Below are 23,621 nucleotides of genomic sequence, written 5' to 3' on the forward strand. Positions count from 1 at the left end.
GAGAGAGAGAGAGAGAGAGAGAGAGAGAGAGAGAGAGAGAGAGATACAGGAGGAGCGGCGTGGAAAGAAGGGATGTGAACTGATACGCATGGTTCAATGGGAGGGATGGGTTCCATTCATGTGCTGGTGTGCGTTGGTGTCTGAATGGGAGGAGGGATTGTGTATCAGTCCAATACACAAGAACTGAGTTTGGTGGTAAGAGTGCTTTTAGCTTTGCTGGCCGATGATCTCGGATCATTTTATTCTGATTGATGATTTTAAATCCCAAATTGGAGGGCTGCTGACCTCAGATTGCTCAGGTTTTTAAACCTGCTCCTTTAAGCTGTGTTATGCACTTTACACTGTTTTAACTTCCATTCATAGTTCTGTTTTATGTTGTGTTATGTCTCCTGTGGAACTAACTATACTGGTTTCGTGGCCAGGGCTCACATGTAAATAAATAAATGCTCTCTGTATGCACAAATATTATGCACAGGGGGAACGCAGCAGCAGTTCAATTTCCTGCATCTGTAAAAATGTAAATACTACAATGCAACAAGAACTGAGCTACTTGTTGGAGGGTCCAAATACGAGGATGTGACCTGTGGGAAATAACATTCCCTTGACTATGGAAATACAGCTGTTATACTGTGCCCTTTCCAAAAGCTATGGCACCTGCTGTGTAATGCCACTATGACTATGAGATGGCATAGTGAACAAAAGCACCATATCACATCAATCAACCACTGTCTTGATGCATTGAGGACAACGGCGTAGGCTACACAAGGAACTAAATTCCCCAATCTAATATGCAGGTTAAGTATAGCTTCACTTTGTAAATCCGAAACATTAGACATGTGATGCTGATGAGAGGTGCTGTGGGCTCCCCCGGCTGCAGCCCGCAGCAGGTCTCTGGAGACAGTAGATCTAAAGCCCTTTGACTCTCTGCCGAGCCCAAACAAACAAAGGTAGTATGTGTACCGTGCACATGGTCTTCAAGTGATGCGTGGCTGCAGTCTCAGCCACAGCCAATCGTAGCGTCATACATTGGACGGGGGGTGGGAGAGGCGGAGCAACAGTAATAGCTTAACATGGCGTGATATCCACGCTTTTCAGATCTATGTCCTTTTGCACACAAATGCCCCAAATAGTTCTCATTTCAGTATATAGATGGAGATGAGATTTTGGATGTTTCATTAACCAGGCCTACACCTTCGCTATGCTTCAAGCAATCATTCCCAGGTTTTTACTGTAGATGAGGCTCAGTTAAAACGCAGCTCACCTTGTTGGAAGCCATTTCGCTGACTGAGTGACGGGTCTGCAGGGTCTCCAGCTGGTCCAGACACCAGTCCAGCTCCTCCAGCGTCTCCATGGCCAGCTTCTGGTAGGGCTCCTCTGAGGGGGTCAAAGGTCAGTCTACTGTTAAAGCCCTGAGAGAGCGTTTGTTCTGATCTCTGCTGCTAAAAAAAATACTTTCAAACTTAAAGAATTTCAGTGAGTGCAGGTTTTTATTTTCTTCAAGTAAAAGCCCTGAGAGCGACCACCAGAGACCATCCCATCCAGGCCCTAGATGTACTAGACTGAGACCCAGATCAAACAAGGCCCAGTCAGGGGTGATCACTTTCTCTTTATTTTACCATATTCCCACTGTCAAGGACTGTGCTCCTGTGGTCAGTTATCAGGCTCCAGACTGTATCACCGGACAGAAGGCTGTGTGTTGTCATTCACCCCGAGTCACTAAGGTCTAATGCAGCCAGGCAAGCTCTGTTTTTAAATCAAGAATGGCTCCATTTCAAACCAGAGACTATACAATTCATTGTGTAGACTTTTATTGACTATTTTCTCTGGCTTATTATCAGTGAAAACTAATTCTCAAACCATGGCTGCTTCAAATACTACAAATGTCCTCCTGAATACTTGTATTGAGGTATGCCATTTTGGGTTGCCATATAAACTGGGACCAGTGTCAACAGTAACCCCCCTAAACAAAAGGGAAGGAGAAAGAAACAGATCATATTTTTCTGTATGCCTTTTTATATCTTCGCATTCTCACTGCACTGCCCTTATCAATGTAAAGCTGACAGATTACAATAATAGCAATTGTGGCAGTAGCTTCAAACAAAGCTTATGTAGGTCTGTATTTTCAGTTCTTGAGAACTTGTTATTTTTACAGAGTGAAGCAGACACTAGGGAACAAGAAATAATGTAAGATCAGATGAGTAGAATACTGACCTGTTATGCTTGACTTGGTATGGGTAGGTATGGATGGAGGTTTGCTGCCTGATGGTCGCCTGTTGGGCCGATCCTGCAGATGAGTTATGTAGGCAAAATTGCTTCTGACTGTTCGGAGACTGGCGAGCACCTAAAGAGAAAGGTTGGAGGGGACACTGTGATCAGTGTTGCCAACTAATTTTCAGGGGAAGTTGCTAGAGGCAGGTCAATTTGTTGCTAAATTACGTTGTGATGTCACTGCGTGATGACGTCATTACGTAATAACGTAAAACTGCGTAATTACGTAGAATACACAATAATGTTACTTAAATTGACTGGCCATCTCGGCGAAAAATATGATTTGACATTTGTTAGTTTAGAGTTGTTTGTTTATTATCACATATTTGTATTTGTAAAAGTAATATAAACACAATACATTTTATCTGATCAGATATTTTTATTTTTAAACACAACACATAGAATTATTGAACAATTACACATTATTGGACAATTACATTTTATTTATTTTAAACTAGTAAACCTACACATTCTGAACAATTATAGTTTTAAGCAGTGTATTGGTAGTTAGTTAACATGCTACCTATCTGATCAACAATTATAGGTACAAGCTAATAACAAGGTATATATGCTATCTTATTGAACAAGCAACTTTACTCAAATAATGATGTGTGTACTAGGCATCTCTCTCCAGCTCTCTCCAGGTTGTTGTGCTGCTTGGCTGGCTAGCTGCTCAATGGTTTCCTCCAGATATTGCCACTGTTCTCGCTCACACTGCAGTGCACACTGCCACCATCAGCTGTGTGTCTCTGCCAGTTCCAGAAAGTCCACTCCTTGCATACGTAATGTAAATATGATGAGTCATAGATTGGAAAGAAAATCCTCCTCATCTTCACTGTCCAACTGCATTGTCACAGAGGTGGAACCAGCAGAAGAGGATGGAGTGGCCTTAAAGCTGTATGCTGCTGTGGTGCCAAACTGCTGCAGAACTTCACTTGGTAGTTTATGCTGGTAACAGGTATCACCAGCCAGCTTCAGTCCATACCGCACCAGGAGTATGGCGTTGAGAGTGTGCAGTGACATTCTATTTCTTGACTTTAACTTGACCACACAGCCGTTCAACCTCCGCATTTGAGTGTGGCAAGGAGAGGGCAGCGAGTGCAGCTTTGCACAGTTCTTCAAATGGATTTGACCCAGAAGAGTCTGTGTAGTTAATCACTTCACTCCAAAACTCGACTGTATTTTCAGTTGAGTCCCACCTAAACAGATGGATGTTTCTCCATTGGGAAACAATTGTATCAATGGTTTGGGGCTGGTACCCCAGTAGCTCAGCTACTTCAATCATTTCAGTGGTGCCTTTATTGTGCTTTAGTGTTTCCTTAACACTGAACAAGGCCATGTTTCACAAGGCTTCTAGGTTGTCTGGGAGCCTTGCTTGCAGCTCCTTGCTTAAAGCAACAATTTAGTTGATGTACTGTCTCCAAATGACCTTTTCATCCTCTGGCGCAAGACTGAGTTGGTACACCGTGCTCTCGAAAAGGTACCCAAGGTATGGTGATGGACTGAGATGTCCATCAATGGCATCCTTCAGGACATCCATTTTTGCCATAGGGTTGACTACCCTGCTGCAAGTTGATGTTAAGAGGTGTACCAGATTGTCCAAAAGCTTGACAGGATCTGTTTGCTCTCCCTCAAATGACTTCACTGCAACTTGTACGTCGGACAGGATTGATTTCAAGAATGTCAGGTATACATAGTTGGTCTTGTCCATGTACATGGCGTGGAGCACATCCGCCATGTAGCAATGCTCACTGGCCTTGGTCAACTCAAAGTGGAGTTTCAGTTCTTCCCACTGGCTCAATATACGAGTTACCGCAGGCTCAATAGATAGCCAACGTGTGGCACACACTTTGGTGATCTGCAGGGGTTTCTGGCCACAATTAATGGTGTTATACACTGCTTTGTACTCAACCCTCCTAGGGATGGTTTTTTTGGATGCTGCACTGACAGCCAATTGTAAAGAATGGCACACACAGCGTATGAGTACCAAATTGGGCAATGCACATTCTTCCTTTAAAATCTTGTGCACCCTGTTGTGCACCCCAGTCATCACGGACGCATAATCAGTGCCAATACCCTGAAGATTCTATTTTTTAAGGTTACACTTCTCAAGAAACTCAACTACCGCCTTTGCTATTGATCTGGCATCGCCCCCCTCCAATTCAACCAGCCCGGGAAATGTGGACACAACAGTTCTTTTTTTAGCATTGACATACCGAATCACCACATCCAGGTATTGAAACACTGACATCAGTGGACTCATCCAAAAGGAGACTGAACTTCTCAACCCCCACATCTGATGTTACCCTTTTGAGAAAATAAGGAGCCTGTACTCCCAGAATCATTTCAGTGCACTTGGTGCATTTGGAAGTTTGTTGCTGCCACAGAATCTGAAAAGGCAGCTTTGCAAGCCATACCTAAATGGTTGCATGCTAGCCGCGAACAATGCTCCGCAATGGCCATTTCCATAGTAGCTTCTACGCTTTTGCAGTTATCCACTTTCTTAACCAACTGTGGTAATGTAGACTGGGTTGCGGGGTTGTACGCTTTTGATTTATTTATATGCTGTAGCACAATGTTTTTTGATGTCATACATTTCTGCAAGCATATCTGATTTGCAGTACGCACAGTATGTCCGACAATCATCCTCAATTACTGGCTTCAGCCACCCTTTAAATTCAGGTACAGACTACCACTCTTTTCTGTACTTCTGGCTGTACAATTTTGATTGAGACATGTTGATTGATGCTGTAAGTTCTGTTCAAGATCAAACATTCGTGACCAACTATATTCATTGGGTTTGTCTCGTCGAACGCATACTACTGCTGCTGCAGTCAGCCAATAATGATTTGCTGAAATTGCTGCTGGCCTGCTTTTGCCTGTGCACGAGCTGAGCGCCTGCTGCTGACATCACTCACATTGCACTTTTGTAGCCAGAAACGTGTGTTGTGACTGAGTGTGTGACAGAGAAAATCGTTTTTGTGTCATTTAGAGGGAAAATGCATGCATTTTAGGGTTTGAGTCACTTTTCAAAAGTTGCAAAAAGTTCCAAATACATTTGTAGCTAAATTTGTTGCTAGGTGCTGTTTGGAAAAAAAGTTGCCAGGTTAGTCTGAAAAGTTGCTAAATCTAGCAACAAAATTGCTAAATTGGCATCACTGACTGTGATGTAGTGTTACGTTGTATTATGACCATCATATTGATCTCCAACGCTCAACGCCAGGATTTCCTACCAGCAGACAGAGACAGAGAGCTAGAGAGAGAGAGCGAGAGAGAGAGAGAGCGAGCGAGAGAGAGGAGAGAAAGCACTGACCTGTGCAAATGGTGTTACAATCATGTCTTCTCCATGTCTGAAATGACAGAAGAAAACAGACAAAACACTTGGTTGGATACAAAACCTTCAACAAACAGGTGAAGATCAGAATATCAGCATCTTAAAAGGGCAATATTAATATACAATACATATACTGGGGCTCTATGTTACTCAATGGGCATCCTAAATGCAACCTGAACACCCATATGCCCTGCATCAGTTAACACATTGGACACGTGGAGAGGAAACAAGTGACATGCACACAACTGACTGTGGGAGAACCCTGGGAAAACAAGACAACACCCTTTCGAACTGTGCTGTGGGGGAATCATCATGCACATAATGTGTTGTCTTGGGGTCGAGCCCATCTGTGGTTAAGATAATAGGCCTCAGGCTATTCATGCATCACACATACAGTAGCAGGCTCAACTCTGATACAAGGCCTGTGGGGCTTTTCTTTTTGGGATGGTTTGGGAGGAAAGGGGCTGAGGGGTGTGTATGTATGGGCGGGGGGGGGGGTGTGGAGGGGGTTAAGGAGTTGGTGAGGGCAGGAAGTGTCTGAAAGCTGCAAACGCAGTGGAACAGTCCTTAAAGGAGAAGTAAAATAGAAAACATTAGTCACGCGCGTCTCTCACCGCGGCAGCCAACCGACTTCCCAGTGCTTCAAGCCCTCTTCCCTTTAAAGACAGAGTGAGAGTCCAGTGACTAAACTAGACTTGACATGGGTAAAACAACAATACAAGACTGTTAGACTTAATTCAATTGAGTCTTTAGGGACATCTGTGGGAATCATAGTTGAAGGGTTAGCTATGTCATTATAAATATGGAGAGACATGTACTGGTAAGTGAAATATCAGGGGTGGGGGGGAGAGCAACAAAGAGAGAGACAGAAGGACAGAAACATAGTGAAACAGAAAGAGAGAGTGAGAGTGAGAGAGAGAAAGAGAAAGGATCTGGTTAGGAGGAGGATCACACATCACATTGTTCCAATGCTACTTACAGCTCACTGGCCATGGAGGAGTTGCGGGACATGGCTTTGGGCGAGAGGTCGAAATCTGAGTCAGAGCGATAGAGGAAGGACTCGCGGCGCTGGCTGTGGGGGTAGTTGGCCTGCAGGACCAGGCCAGAGCTGGGGCTGACCTGGGGGTCCAGGGAACTGCGCCCCACCGACAGCCCATTCTCCACATCAAAGCTAAGGGGGAGAGAAGGGAGAGGCGGAGGGGTTGGATTCATGTTATGGGTGTCTTTCAGTTTGTTCAGCAGTGACATACTGGCATTGTCATCACAGAAAATGATAAGGGACATCAACGTCAACATTATGGGGAGAGAATGAAGGATTCATGTTAATTAGGTGTCTGGAGCAGCGGAGCAGGAAGACAGGAGGACATTGTCCCTTTATTCTGTACAGAATGATGTCAGAGTCATGGAAGTATGACAACATTTGTGAATCAGAAATCATTAGAGTTTTCGTCATAAAAAAACCCATTGACCAATCACTGCCTGCCTCATTGCTAATACACAGTATATTGAGTATAAAAAAAGAACGGACCTAGTGATAGGAGGAGGAGCTGCCACACCCATTACTTTAACTCAATCACACTAGCGTCAGCACGGACTTCACAACATACGTCAGCAACGTGTTCTTCCTCTCCTCTCCCTCTGTCAGGCATGCTTATGGCACCTATCCACCCCTGCAGCCAGACCCTGACCTAAAAATGTCAGGGTGATCAATCCATAGCCATCCAATCTCATAATAAGGCTGACTTGGGGAACCTGTTTCCAGAGGCACGTCAGGCCCAGGAGGATGCCAAGAAAGCTGCAAGGATTCCCGGGAGTGTCTTGGTGTGGTGTGTAGTTTCTGTGGGTAACACAGAAAACTCAGAGCGTGAACAGCTACAAAATACATTGAGGTCTGTTTGATGGGTGAGTGGAATTCCACTTTCCTTTTCATATTTTCAGAATGTATTAAGACATTCAGTTAGGAGATCAGAGGGGGAGAAAGGCAAGTGGGAGAAACAGCGGGAAGGCTGGATGCGGGGAAGGCTGCTGGACGCGGGGAAGGCTGGACGCGGGGATTGAACCCCAGTCTCTGGCGGGAAGTCGGATACACTACAGTATGTGTCAAGAGCAGGGAGTGTTAATAATAATAAATACCATTTAGTAGACGATTTTATCCAAAGCGATTTATAGTCATGCATGCATACATTTTACGTATCGGACTCTGCACCAGCAAAGTATAGTTAGTTGATACAGCAGTGACTTTACACATACCGCAGAAGTTCTAATACTACATTATCCTCCTCCTTTAGGCTCACTAGTAATGTGACTGTATGTCTGATCTGTGTGTCCAATCAGACTCCAGAAGAGAGTTGTTCCTGGGCGATGCCACAGTAAATGAGCGGCAGCTGCAAGGTCGGGCTGAGGTGGAGTTGGAGAGAGTGGTTCTAAGAATAGCCCTCTATCATTGCTGGGGGGACATGTGAGAGGGCTATACATAGTGCATGCCCCCCTGGCTGGAGTCTCATATAATTACATTAGGCTGAAGCCCTCACCCCATACAGTACATACCCTTTCACTTGACTTCAAGTTCAACTCAACTTAAATCAAAGTTAATTGGTCGTGTACACAGTTTAGCAGGTGTTATAGAAGGTGCTTACGTTAATAGCTCCTAACAATGCAGTAAACTGTCAAACAATTAAAATGTAATAAAGAATATATACAAAATTGCACATATTTTCATGCTATCGACAAATAAATTATTATTTGCAAAGCACTGTGTAGTTTGTGAGAGTTTCTTTTCAGTTTAACTATTGTTGCATGTCTCCAAGGCACCTGCAACAACCACCTCTGGACGTGCATTTCACTCCCACTCCTCTCACAAAAGTCAGATATGGGACTGTGTGTATCGGGTGTTGTGTTGTATGCCTCCTATATACAGGACAATGATGCTCAGTATTTTTGCATAAATGAACATTTAAAAACAAACCAGCATCATACTAGGGAAGTGATTGACATCAGTGATCAGAAACAATGACTGAATTAATAGTTTAACCAAGATTTTCTTCTCTGCCATTTTGGCTTGTGACTCCTGCATAGCCTACTGTATGTACTGGAATCAGCTGTGCAGTGTCTATTTTTAGCTGGATTTGGCAGTCCAGCAACAGCAGTAACTGATAAATGAAGCATGAATGTTACGTAATCAATTCTCAATGAAGCCCCCCGATTCATGTGAGGACCGGAAAGGGAGAGAAAGAAAGAGGGGTTGTTCCACGAAATGAGTACCATTTCCCTTTACCATTTCCCTTTGATATTTGAAGTAGAAATTGTGCACCAATATTGAATTTGAAAACCCTGTTATATTTAATTAAGTGCCCTTTAATATGGAGAATTCTATAAATCACTTACAGTGGGGAGAACAAGTATTTGATACACTGCCGATTTTGGAGGTTTTCATACTTACAAAGCATGTAGAGGTCTGTAATTTTTATCATAGGTACACTTCAACTGTGAGTGACGGAATCTAAAACAAAAATCCAGAAAATCACATTGTATGATTTTTAAGTAATTAATTTGCATTTTATTGCATGACAGAAGTATTTGATCACCTACCAACCAGTAAGAATTCCAGCTCTCACAGACCTGTTAGTTTTTCTTTAAGAAGCCCTCCTGTTCTCCACTCATTACCTGTATTAACTGCACCTGTTTGAACTCGTTACCTGTATAAAAGACACCTGTCCACACACTCAATCAAACAGACTCCAACCTCTCCACAATGGCCAAGACCAGAGAGCTGTGTAAGGACATCAGGGATAAAATTGTAGACTTGCACAAGGCTGGGATGGGCTACAGGACAATAGGCAAGCAGCTTGGTGAGAAGACAACAACTGTTGGCGCAATTATTAGAAAATGGAAGAAGTTCAAGATGACGGTCAATCACCCTCGGTCTGGGGCTCCATGCAAGATCTCACCTCGTGGGGCATCAATGATCATGAGGAAGGTGAGGGATCAGCCCAGAACTACACGGCAGGACCTGGTCAATGACCTGAAGAGAGCTGGGACCACAGTCTCAAAGAAAACCATTAGCAACACACTACGCCGTCATGGATTAAAATCCTGCAGCGCACGCAAGGTCCCCCTGCTCAAGCCAGCGCATGTCCAAGCCCGTCTGAAGTTTGGCAATGACCATCTGGATGATCCAGAGGAGGAATGGGAGAAGGTCATGTGGTCTGATGAGACAAAAATAGAACTTTTTGGTCTAAACTCCACTCGCCGTGTTTGGAGGAAGAAGAAGGATGAGTACAACCCCAAGAACACCATCCCAACCGTGAAGCATGTAGGTGGAAACATCATTCTTTGGGGATGCTTTTCTGCAAAGGGGACAGGACGACTGCACCGTATTGAGGGGAGGATGGATGGGGCCATGTATCGCGAGATCTTGGCCAACAACCTCCTTCCCTCAGTAAGAGCATTGAAGATGGGTCGTGGCTGGGTCTTCCAGCATGACAACGACCCGAAACACACAGCCAGGGCAACTAAGGAGTGGCTCCGTAAGAAGCATCTCAAGGTCCTGGAGTGGCCTAGCCAGTCTCCAGACCTGAACCCAATAGAAAATCTTTGGAGGGAGCTGAAAGTCCGTATTGCCCAGCGACAGCCCAAGAAACCTGAAGGATCTGGAGAAGGTCTGTATGGAGGAGTGGGCCAAAATCCCTGCTGCAGTGTGTGCAAACCTGGTCAAGACCTACAGGAAACGTATGATCTCTGTAATTGCAAACAAAGGTTTCTGTACCAAATATTAAGTTCTGCTTTTCTGATGTATCAAATACATGCAATAAAATGCAAATGAATTACTTACAAATCATACAATGTGATTTTCTGGATTTTTGTTTTAGATTCCGTCTCTCACAGTTGAAGTGTACCTATGATAAAAATTACAGACCTCTACATGCTTTGTAAGTAGGAAAACCTGCACAATCGGCAGTGTATCAAATACTTGTTCTCCCCACTGTATATGATTAAAGACTTGCTAAAGTGCCAACATTTTGCATTTTGACATGTCCCTCCTTGCACCCTCTGACTTCTAGGAAGACTTTAACACCTTAACCTCAAAATGTCTTCAAGTTTTATACCATCATTGTAAAGCCCTAGCTATTTTGATGCTTTGAAAAAGTCATTTCTAAAGATTATTTATTTAATGTGATTAGTGATTCATTTTAAAGGTCAACCCTGTTACGTGAAGTGAACTCTTGTTTTAATACGGTGAAAGTATTCCTTTAAAAATATTTGTTTCAAAAGAAACATTGAACATCTAACAGTCAAATCATAGTGTAAAAGCAGGTGAGCTGGTTCTACTCTTTTTGGCCATTTTCTGGTGTTTTGTGGTGGAAAACTGAGCAGGTCGAGCATAACACGCTGTTGTGGAAAATTCAAATCCAAAGATTAAGGCAGAGATTTAATTGTATAATAGAAACATCTTTAATCAAGCAGCTGCTGGGGAGATCTTCCTCTGATTTCACAGGGAAGAACTCTAAGAGTAAATGGTTACATGTCTCTTATATAGTGGGAGCTGATAATACAATCATATTGTTTACACAAGTTATTTTATACAAGCAACAGTTCCGGAACACAATGGCCTTGTGTTAGGGTGCAGACATAACAGGATTCTATGAAAGGCATAACATCACAGTCTAACACAGAACATATTCCTTGAGAAGTCACAACAGCTCACCCCAAATTCTGCCACCACAACGTCAACCCTGTTAACCATAGATAGACAGGCTAGACATGTTTTAACAATTTCATTTATTTTGTGAAGCTTGCATTCAATTTCCCATCCCTGTTGCACACAACAAGCTTCCATTCCCCCTGTCACAAGGGGATCTATGGCTGATTTAAGATTAAAATCGACAACACTGTTACGGTCAACCCTGTTACATTATTTTGCACTTAGTATAGTACTTTTTTTATTCAACCTCTTGAGATGGGAGAACATGAAGTTGAACATGTGATCTTTATGATAGAATGTTAAAATTAGGTGAAATCGAAAGTTTTTTTGGGACTAAGTTACACATCTCACAAGACTTGCCTTATTACCCCACCTCTCCTTACTGCCCCACATCTCCCTTTTTCTCACCCCTTCCTTCATCTCATTTTCAATGATGCGTCCCCTCTGAGCCGGCTCTGACGGTGGGATGGCGTCAGCGGCTATAAATAGCTCTATCCAGCAAAGGGGTGGGTGCTGCCGGTGTAAAGGACATTGCGCTGCTTGCTTAGCAAGTACCACTCCCTCCTGATTCGGCTCACACCGAGGTGCGAACCCAGGACCTCTGCCTTGCTTGAACATGAGACCGCCCTCCTGAAGCGTCATACCAGTCGGCGCCACCGAAAAGTTAAGAATTCGGCAGCGTATTTGGCCACACTTAAGGCTGAGGAGTAAGCTTCACAAATCCCCATGTGCTACATCGGTCTATGAATAGACCTCAAGGTGGAGAGAACCCCCACCCCCACTTCTGAGATTTCTTAACATTAATACTGTAAATATTCATGCAGGGCAGCCTGCTGTTTGACGACATAGAACAGCATTTAGTTTTACTCTTTTGGAGGGAAAAATGTAATATGGAAAAGTAAAAAAGCTCAATTGTGATAAAATGCTCACTGTTCCATATATATACAGTGGGGAGAACAAGTATTTGATACACTGCCGATTTTGCAGGTTTTCCTACTTACAAAGCATGTAGAGGTCTGTAATTTTTATCATAGGTACACTTCAACTGTGAGAGACGGAATCTATAACAAAAACCCAGAAAATCACATTGTATGATATTTAAGTAATTAATTTGCATTTTATTGCATGACATAAGTATTTGATACATCAGAAAAGCAGAACTTAATATTTGGTACAGAAACCTTTCTTTGCAATTACAGAGATCATACGTTTCCTGTAGGTCTTGACCAGGTTTGCACACACTGCAGCAGGGATTTTGGCCCACTCCTCCATACAGACCTTCTCCAGATCCTTCAGGTTTCGGGGCTGTCGCTGGGCAATACGGACTTTCAGCTCCCTCCAAAGATTTTCTATTGGGTTCAGGTCTGGAGACTGGCTAGGCCACTCCAGGACCTTGAGATGCTTCTTACGGAGCCACTCCTTAGTTGCCCTGGCTGTGTGTTTCGGGTCGTTGTCATGCTGGAAGACCCAGCCACGACCCCATCTTCAATGCTCTTACTGAGGGAAGGAGGTTGTTGGCCAAGATCTCGCGATACATGGCCCTATCCATCCTCCCCTCAATACGGTGCAGTCGTCCTGTCCCCTTTGCAGAAAAGCATTCCCAAAGAATGATGTTTCCACCTCCAAGCTTCACGGTTGGGATGGTGTTCTTGGGGTTGTACTCATCCTTCTTCTTCCTCCAAACACGGCGAGTGGAGTTTAGACCAAAAAGCTCTATTTTTGTCTCATCAGACCACATGACCTTCTCCCATTCCTCCTCTGGATCATCCAGATGGTCATTGGCAAACTTCAGACAGGCCTGGACATGCGTTGGCTTGAGCAGGGGGACCTTGTGTGCGCTGCAGGATTTTAATCCATGATGGCGTAGTGTGTTACTAATGGTTTTTTTGAGACTGTGAACCCAGCTCTCTTCAGGTCATTGACCAGGTCCTGCTGTGTAGTTCTGGGCTGATCCCTCACCTTCCTCATGATCATTGATGCCCCACGAGGTGAGATCTTGCATGGAGCCCCAGACCGAGGGTGATTGACCGTCATCTTGAAATTCTTCCATTTTCTAATAATTGCGCCAACAGTTGTTGCCTTCTCACCAAGCTGCTTGCCTATTGTCCTGTAGCCCATCCCAACCTTGTGCAGGTCTACAATTTTATCCCTGATGTCCTTACACAGCTCTCTGGTCTTGGCCATTGTGGAGAGGTTGGAGTCTGTTTGATTGAGTGTGTGGACAGGTGTCTTTTATACAGGTAACGAGTTCAAACAGGTGCAGTTAATACAGGTAATGAGTTGAGAACAGGAGGGCTTCTTAAAGAAAAACTAACAGGTCTGTGAGAGCCGGAATTCTTACTGGTTGGTAGGTGATCAAATACTTATGTAATGCAATAAAATGCAAATTAATTACTTAAAAATCATACAATGTGATTTTCTGGATTTTTGTTTTAGATTCCGTCTCTCACAGTTGAAGTGTACCTATGATAAAAATTACAGACCTCTACATGCTTTGTAAGTAGGAAAACCTGCAAAATTGGCAGTGTATCAAATACTTGTTCTCCCCACTGTATATATACAGTGAGGGAAAAAAGTATTTGATCCCCTGCTGATTTTGTACGTTTGCCCACTGACAAAGAAATGATCAGTCTATAATTTTAATGGTAGGTTTATTTGAACAGTGAGTCCAGAAAAACGCATGTCAAAAATGTTATAAATTGATTTGCATTTTAATGACGAAAATAAGTATTTGACCCCCCTCTCAATCAGAAAGATTTCTGGCTCCCAGGAGTGCTCCTAATCTCAGTTTGTTACCTGTATAATAATATAATTATAATAATAAGATGCCATTTCGCAGACGCTTTTATCCAAAGTGACTTACAGTCATGTGTGCATACATTTTTACGTATGGGTGGTCCCGAGGATCGAACACACTACCCTGGCGTTACAAGCACCATGCTCTACCAATTGAGCTACAGAGACCTGTCCACAGAAGCAATCAATCAATCAATCAGATTCCAAACTCTCCACCATGGCCAAGACCAAAGAGCTCTCCAAGGATGTCAGGGACAAGATTTTAGACCTACACAAGGCTGGAATGGGCGACAAGACTATCGCCAAGCAGCTTGGTGAGAAGGTGACAACAGTTGGTGCGATTATTCGCAAATGGAAGAAACACAAAAAAACTGTCAATCTCCCTCGGCCTGGGGCTCCATGCAAGATTTCACCTCGTGGAGTTGCAATGATCATGAGAACGGTGAGGAATCAACCCAGAACTACACGGGAGGATCTTGTCAATGATCTCATGGCAGCTGGGACCATAGTCACCAAGAAAACAATTGGTAACACACTACGCCGTGAAGGACTGAAATCCTGCAGCGCCTGCAAGGTCCCCCTGCTCAAGAAAGCACATATACAGGCCCGTCTGAAGTTTGCCAATGAACATCTGAATGATTCAGAGGAGAACTGGGTGAAAGTGTTGTGGTCAGATGAGACCAAAATGGAGCTCTTTGGCATCAACTCAACTCGCTGTGTTTGGAGGAGGAGGAATGCTACCTATGACCCCAAGAACACCATCCCCACTGTCAAACATGGAGGTGGAAACATTAATCAAATCAAATCAAATTTTATTGGTCACATGCGCCGAATACAACAGGTGCAGACATTACAGTGAAATGCTTACTTACAGCCCTTAACCAACAGTGCATTTATTTTAAACAAAAAAGTAAGAATAAAACAACAACAAAAAAGTGTTGAGAAAAAAAGAGCAGAAGTAAAAAATAAAGTGACAGTAGGGAGGCTATATATACAATAGAATAAAGTGACAGTAGGGAGGCTATATATACAGGGGGGTACCGTTGCATAGTCAATGTGTGGGGGCACCGGCTAGTTGAGGTAGTTGAGGTAATATGTACATGTGGGTAGAGTTAAAGTGACTATGCATAAATACTTAACAGAGTAGCAGCAGCGTAAAAAGGATGGGGTGGGGGGGCAGTGCAAATAGTCCGGGTAGCCATGATTAGCTGTTCAGGAGTCTTATGGCTTGGGGGTAGAAGCTGTTGAGAAGTCTTTTGGACCTAGACTTGGCACTCCGGTACCGCTTGCCGTGCGGTAGCAGAGAGAACAGTCTATGACTAGGGTGACTGGAGTCTTTGACAATTTTGAGGGCCTTCCTCTGACACCGCCTGGTATAGAGGTCCTGGATGGCAGGGAGCTTTGCCCCAGTGATGTACTGGGCCGTACGCACTACCCTCTGTAGTGCCTTGCGGTCAGAGGCCAAGCAGTTGCCATACCAGGCGGTGATGCAACCAGTCAGGATGCTCTCGATGGTGCAGCTGTAGAATTTTTTGAGGATCTGAGGACCCATGCCAAATCTTTTTAGTCTCCTGAGGGGGAATAGGCTTTGTCGTGCCCTCTTCACGACTGTCTTGGTGTGTTTGGACCATGATAGTTCGTTGGTGATGTGGACACCAAGGTTGCTTTGGGGGTGTTTTTCTGCTAAGGGGACAGGACAACTTCACCGCATCAAAGGGACGATGGACAGGGCCATGTACCGTCAAATCTTGGGTGAGAACCTCCTTCCCTCAGCCAGGCCATTCAAAATGGGTCGTGGATGGGTATTCCAGCATGACAATGACCCAAAACACACGGCCAAGGCAACAAAGGAGTGGCTCAAGAAGAAGCACATTAAGGTCCTGGAGTGGCCTAGCTAGTCTCCAGACCTTAATCCCATAGAAGGTTCGAGTTGCCAAAAGTCAGCCTCGAAACCTGAAGGTTCGAGTTGCCAAAAGTCAGCTTCGAAACCTTAATGACTTGGAGAAGATCTGAAAAGAGGAGTGGAACAAAATCCCTCCTGAGATGTGTGCAAACCTGGTGGCCAACTACAAGAAACGTCTGACCTTTGTGATTGCCAACAAGGGTTTTGCCACCAAGTACTAAGTCAAGTTTTGCAGAGTGGTCAAATACTTATTTCCCTCATTAAAATGCAAATCAATTTATTTTATTTTTGACATGCGTTTTTCTGGATTTTGTTGTTGTTATTCTGTCTCTCACTGTTCAAATAAACCTACCATTAAAATTATAGACTGATCATGTCTTTGTCAGTGGGCAAAAGTAAAAAAAACAGCAGGGGATCAAATACTTTCTTCCTTCACTGTATATACAGTGGGGGAAAAAAGTATTTAGTCAGCCACCAATTGTACAAGTTCTCCCACTTAAAAAGATGAGAGAGGCCTGTAATTTTCATCATAGGTACACGTCAACTATGACAGACAAATAGAGACTTTTTTTTCCAGAAAATCACATTGTAGGATTTTTAATGAATTTATTTGCAAATTATGGTGGAAAATAAGTATTTGGTCACCTACAAACAAGCAAGATTTCTGGCGCTCACAGACCTGTAACTTCTTCTTTAAGAGGCTCCTCTGTCCTCCACTCGTTACCTGTATTAATGGCACCTGTTTGAACTTGTTATCAGTATAAAAGACACCTGTCCACAACCTCAAACAGTCACACTCCAAACTCCACTATGGCCAAGACCAAAGAGCTGTCAAAGGACACCAGAAACAAAATTGTAGACCTGCACCAGGCTGGGAAGACTGAATCTGCAATAGGTAAGCAGCTTGGTTTGAAGAAATCAACTGTGGGAGCAATTATTAGGAAATGGAAGACATACAAGACCACTGATAATCTCCCTCGATCTGGGGCTCCACGCAAGATCTCACCCCGTGGGGTCAAAATGATCACAAGAACGGTGAGCAAAAATCCCAGAACCACACAGGGGGACCATCAGCAAGGGCATTGAAGATGAAACGTGGCTGGGTCTTTCAGCATGACAATGATCCCAAACACACAGCCCGGGCAACGAAGGAGTGGCTTCGTAAGAAGCATTTCAAGGTCCTGGAGTGGCCTAGCCAGTCTCCAGATCTCAACCCCATAGAACATCTTTGGAGGGAGTTGAAAGTCTGTGTTGCCCAGCGACAGCCCCAAAACATCACTGCTCTAGAGGAGATCTGCATGGAGGAATGGGCCAAAATACCAGCAACAGTGTGTGAAAACCTTGTGAAGACTTACAGAAAACGTTTGACCTGTGTCATTGCCAACAAAGGGTATATAACAAAGTATTGAGAAACTTTTGTTATTGACCAAATACTTATTTTCCACCATAATTTGCAAATAAATTCATAAAAAATCCTACAATGTGATTTTCTGGATTTTTTATCCTCATTTTGTCTGTCATAGTTGACGTGTACCTATGATGAAAATTACAGGCCTCTATCATCTTTTTAAGTGGGAGAACTTGCACAATTGGTGGCTGACTAAATACTTTTTTCCCCCACTGTATACACATTGTAAAAGACTGCACAGAAACAATATGTAGTATGGGAACCAGACTACTCGAATGTCATGCCACTGCAGCCTCATCACCTGGGTATGTCTGTGGGAAATACCGGTTTTTAACTGATAAAACAGGCCTCTCACTCATCATGGAAAAAAACGGAAATAGCCCCGAAAACAGCTCACACGTGAAACGAAAGTCGCCCATTAAAACTGAAACCCATGTCATTAGAATGACATGTTAATGTTTGAGTAAATTACCAGAGCCTGAAGCTTGGTGAGGTCAGAGTGCACTAATGGACTGTGGCTAAACTCCTTCCCAGCTGCAGATGGCTTCTAGTCTCTGGAATTAGACAACAACGCTCACACTTCCATAAACAATACAGTGTGGCGGATGAAGTTGCATATTTTCCCAAGAAAACGGGCTGAAAATAAACCAGGGCTAAGTTCAAGAAATGACACCAGGAAATACCTGGGTTTATCAGACTGAGTGGGAGGACAAGTGTTCATAAACGGTGGTATTCATATGGTTAGTTACCTCTACTAGAAATGGAATGGGCTTCTGAGTGTCCGGTAGGGCAATCTATTGGGGACAGAAATAACAGATCACTGTGCCAGTCAGTGCATGTTCCCCAGCACACCACTGTCGCTATAGAGAGAGCACAGAGCAATGTGACCACTGTTCAAAATACATCTGAAATGCCAGCCAGACAACAGGTAATACAAGTTTGTACCTCTATTTCAGATGTAACAGTCGTTTCCCTCTTACAATTCAACATGGAGAATACGTATTATGTAATTACTTGACACACAAACATGAAACCAATAGTGCCATTCTGCTGAATAAACCTTGTTAATCAATCATCTCTTATTACAGTATGTTGGGTGTTCTAAGATGTTCTGTGTCTGTACCACAAATGACACAGGCAGGTCATGAGGTAGACAGATCCATCATAACTGGTGGTGGTGACCTTGGTATTGTCATTGTTCACCGACACACACACACACACTTGCAGGCATGCAATCACACACACACACACTTAGTGCAGACTAATCCCTAAAGGACTATTCTATACTGAACAGGATCTGTGTAATTGATCCGTCATCTGGTCTCCACAAACACAAAAGACAATCCTCCACGTTTCCTTTCGTCTTCAGAGTAATTTCAAAGAAGCCTTCAGGTAGGGTGTCATTCAGACAAAGGAAGAATACACATTAAATTCTAAAGCTAATAAAAAGCAGTCAGGACCAATGTTCCCTCTAAGCTGAGGGCATGCGCGGGCGCCCAGCTCCCCCGGGACTGCCGTGCAGCAGAATAAATATCAGCCCATACAGAGAAGCACGAGATTGAACTTCACTCAACTTTCTAAAGTGTTCCCCCTTAGTTAACACTACCAACGTTTCCATTTACAGTGAGAACTGTGATCAAATCAATGCAATATTAGCCACTTTCAATGCAACACACCAAAACAAAAAGAACTATGCAAGACTTAGTATGCAAAATTAAGTATGCAAGAGATTTCGTTGTAGGCAGAACGCATCAGAGTAGGATTCTTTTGCATTGACAGACACGACTTAGGCCCGTACTCTACACATACCGGTGCGCCATAACCAATCAGAGCTGCAGTAGGCCTATATGCAAATAGCCATTGCCATATATGGATCTGTGCCATATACTTTGAACTGGAATATTTTTTATAGCGTGAGCGGTCTTGAGTAGATGCGCTTGTTTTTAGATCACAGTGAGAGCTACATGTAGCGACTTGTTTTTAGATCACAGTGAGAGCTACATGTAGCGACTTGTTTTTAGATCACAGTGAGAGCTACAAGTAGCAACTTGTTTTTAGATCACAGTGAGAGCTACATGTAGCAACTAGTTTTTAGATCACAGTGAGAGCTACATGTAGCAACTAGTTTTTAGATCACAGTGAGAGCTACATGTAGCAACTAGTTTTTAGATCACAGTGAGAGCTACATGTAGCAACTTGTTTTTAGATCACAGTGAGAGCTACATGTAGCAACTTGTTTTTAGATCACAGTGAGAGCTACATGTAGCGACTTGTTTTTAGATCACAGTGAGAGCTACATGTAGCAACTTGTGTACATATGTAATTTTGTAAGTCGTTCTGGATAAGAGTGTCTGCTAAATGATGTAAATGTAAATACATGTAAATAATGTCAAGCCCTGCATGTTTTTTCCAAAAGTCTCATCACACATTGGCTGCTACTGTAGGCTGAATGATAGAACAGCTATTTGTTTTTGATGGTAGGCCACTCTGGTAGGCCTACATTATGATCAAATAGCCACAGCAATTTTCACAACGTTCAAGTTTGCACTCACCAGACCAGAAATATGCTCAGAGATTAAAACAATTTGAGGGAACATTGTTCAGGACCCATGTACAGATGACTAGATGAAACTTGTCAGTCAGTATGGATCCAACCTCAGCAACTGAAAATATGGGTTGGGTGACCCCAGTTCGTTCCTGCCCAGACCAGAGCGAGGCCGGTCTCCTGTGATTGACACCATCTGGGCAGCGCTGCAGTGTTCATGGGAACCCCAGAGATCTGAAGGAGCCTTTACTTTTGTTCCGTGCCAGAGACGGACGTTATCGCCAACAGAGTGGGCTTCCAGAGGATGACACAGCGCCTGGAGTCAAAAGTCATATCTCCCCCCTCCTGTTTTTTTTCCGCATGGCGTGAGAACCAGCTCCGGGGGCCTCGCCGACCTATGACAATGAAAGTGTGTATGTATGTGTGTGTGTTTTTGTCTCTGCGATATTCCCGTGGCTCTGGATTGGACCTTTTTTTATTTGTGTGTGTGTGTGTGTGTGTGTGTGTGTGTGTGTGTGTGTGTGTGTGTGTGTTCCTCCTGGTGTTGCGTAAGCTCTGTACCGGTTGGAAAGGGGGCACCTGGTTTGGGAAGGGGGATGTTAGTGTTGCACCCCCCACCCCATTGTGCTTGACCTGACACCTGTAGGAGAAGCTAGTTAAGGATCATATAACATCCACCTTACCTGACACCCTAGACCCACTACAATTCGCATACTGCCCCAACAGATCCACGGATGACACAATCACCATTGCACTGCACACTGCCCTATCCCACCTGGACAAGAGAAATACCTATTTAAGAATGCTGTTCATCAACTACAGCTCAGCCTTCACTCCAAGCTCATCCTAAGCTCAGGGGCCTGGGTCTGAACCCCTCCCTGTTCAACTGGGTCCTGGACTTCCTGATGGGCCAACCCCAAGTGAAGAAGGTAGGCAACAGCACCTCCGCCACGCTGATCGTCAACACAGGGGCCCCACCCACGTCTCCAACTCAATCATCAAGTTTGCTGACGACACAACAACGGTAGGCCTGATTACCAATAATGACGAGACATCCTACAGAGAGGAGGTGAGAGCCCTGGCGGAGGGGTGCCAGTAAAAAAATAACCTCTCCCTCAACGTCAACAAATGGAAGGAGCTGATGGTGGACTACATGAGACAGCAGTAAGAGCAGACCCCATCCACAGACAGGGCCACAGTGGAGGGTTAAAAGCGTCAAGTTCCTCGGGGTACACATCACTGACAACCTGACATGGTCCCTTCACACAGACAGCATGGTGAAGAAGGCGCAACAGGAGGTTGAGGATATCCGTCTTGGCCTCCAAGACCCTCACAAACTTCTACAGATGCACCATGGAGAGTATCCAGTCGGGCTGTATCACCGCCTGGTACGGCAACTGCACCGTCCGCAACTGCAGGGCTCTCCAGAGGGTAGTGCGGTCAGCCCAACGCATCATCGGGGGCACACTGCCTGCCTTCCAGGACATTTACAGCACCCGGTGTCACAGGAAGGCCAAGAAAATCATCAAAAGGACCTCAGCCACCCGAGCCATGGCCTGTTCACCCCGCTACCATCGAGAAGGAGGAGACAGTACATGTGCATCGAAGCTGGGACCGAGAGACTGATTAACAGCTTCTACCAAGCCATCAGACTGTTAAATAGTCACCACTAGCCGGCCTCCACACAGTACCCTGCCCTGAACCTTAGTCACGGTTACTAGCCGGCTACCACCCGCTACCCTGCACCTTAAAGACTGCTGCCCTATGTACAGTACATAGAGTCATTGAACACTGGTCACTATAATACTGCTGTACAAACCTTATCTATTCATATACTGTCCATACTGTCCACACACACAGTGCCTTCAGAAAGTACTCATTCCCCTTATTCCACATTGTTGCGTTACAGCCATAATTCAAAATGGATTTTTTTCTCAGCCATCTACAAACAATACCCCATAAAGACAAAGTGAAAACGCGTTTTTAGAAATATTTGCTAATTTATTGAAAATGAAATACAGAAAGATCTCCTTTACATAAGCATTCACACCCCTGAGTCAATACGTTAGAATCACCATTGGCAGCGATTACAGCTGTGAGTGTTTCCTTTAGTGTACAGAAATATTTGCACATTAAACAAATTTTTCAAGCTCTGTCAAGTTGGTTGTTGATCATTACTAGACAGCCATTTTCAAGTCTTGCCATAAATTTAAGTAGATTTAAGTCAAAACCACTCAGCAACATTCAATGGTCATTTAAGTCAAAACCACTCAGCAACATTCAATGGTCATCTTTGTAAGCAACTCCAATGTATATTTGGCCTTGTGTTTTAGGTTATTCTCCTGCTGAAAAGTGAATTTGTCTCCCAGTGTCTGTTGGAAAGCAGACTGAACCAGGTTTTCCTCTAAGATTTTGTCTGTGCTTAGCTCTATTCCATTTATTTTTTATCCTTGCCGATGACAAGCATACCCATAACATGATGCAGCCACAACCATCGACTAGGTAGCCTGGCGGGTATTGGGACAGTAACAGAAAGGTTGCTGGATCGAATCCCCGAGCGGACAAGGTAAAAATATGTCGTTCTGTCCCTGAGCAAGGCAGTTAACCCACTGTTCCCCAGGCGCCAAAGACGTGGATGTTGATTAAGGCAGCCCTCTGCACCTCTCTGATTCAGAGGGGCTGGGTTAAATGCGTAAGACACATTTCAGATGAATGCATTCAGTTGTACAACTGACTAGGTATCCCCCTTTTCCTTTCTCCTTAAATGAACAAACATCATGCTTGAAAGTTGAGGTATACCAAACCACTCCTATGTAAATGGTAGATTATCAGACACTCAATAAGGTGGTCTGATTTCATTATTACTGAAACAGGATACAAGTGTAAAATATAAAGATCCAGTCCATTTAAAAAATTGGAGGCCCCTTACACTTCAGTGTTGTGATGGAAAAATTCTAGCAAAATGTATAGCGCATAGAATTAAAAAGGTATTGTCGGACATTATTCATTCTAATCAGACAGGTTTTTTTTACATGGAAGATACATTGGAGATAATATAAGGCAAGTACTGGAAACAATAGAACACTATGTAAAATCTGGGAAACCAGGCCTGCTATTCATAGCAGACTTCGAAAAGGCATTTGATAAAGTACGACTGGGGTTTATATATAAATGCCTGGAGCATTTCAATTTTGGAGAATCTCTTATAAAATGGGTCAAAATCATGTATAGTAACCCTAGATGTAAAATAGTAAATAATGGCTATTTCTCAGAAAGTTTTAAACTGTCAAGAGGAGTGAAACAAGGTTGTCCACTATTGGCATATCTATTTATTATTGCCATCGAGATGTTAGCTATTAAAATCAGATCCAACAATAATATCAAGGGATTAGAAATCAAGGGCTTAAAAACAAAGGTGTCATTGTACGCCGATGATTCATGTTTTCTTTTAAATCCACAACTAGAATCCCTCCACAGCCTCATAGAGGATCTACATACATTTTTTAACCTCTCTGGATTACAACCAAACTATGACAAATGTACTATATTACGTATTGGAAAACGAAAAAATGTATGTAGTTTACCAATAAAATGGTCTGATGGTGATGTGGATATACTCGGAATACATATCCCAAAGGAAATAAATGATCTCACTCCAATACATTT

At 43.6% G+C, this 23,621-nt stretch overlaps 1 protein-coding gene across 2 annotated transcripts in view; it reads right to left on the reverse strand.

The window, feature by feature from the left end:
- Nucleotides 1-23,621, reverse strand: part of LOC311137761 (3',5'-cyclic-AMP phosphodiesterase 4C-like) — a 155,052-nt gene that overhangs the window by 16,589 nt on the left and 114,842 nt on the right. For both annotated transcript variants that reach the window (XM_084172345.1, XM_084172344.1), the window contains 4 exons: nt 6,582-6,773; nt 5,582-5,618; nt 2,212-2,341; nt 1,262-1,374 (listed from right to left, as the gene is read on the reverse strand). In XM_084172345.1, coding sequence (XP_084028471.1) covers nt 1,262-1,374; nt 2,212-2,341; nt 5,582-5,618; nt 6,582-6,773 — 472 coding nt within the window. The remainder of the gene's footprint in view (nt 1-1,261; nt 1,375-2,211; nt 2,342-5,581; nt 5,619-6,581; nt 6,774-23,621) is intronic.

Source organism: Coregonus lavaretus, assembly GCF_964263955.1.
Source record: "Coregonus lavaretus genome assembly, chromosome: 11".
Taxonomy (NCBI): Eukaryota; Metazoa; Chordata; class Actinopteri; order Salmoniformes; family Salmonidae; genus Coregonus; species Coregonus lavaretus.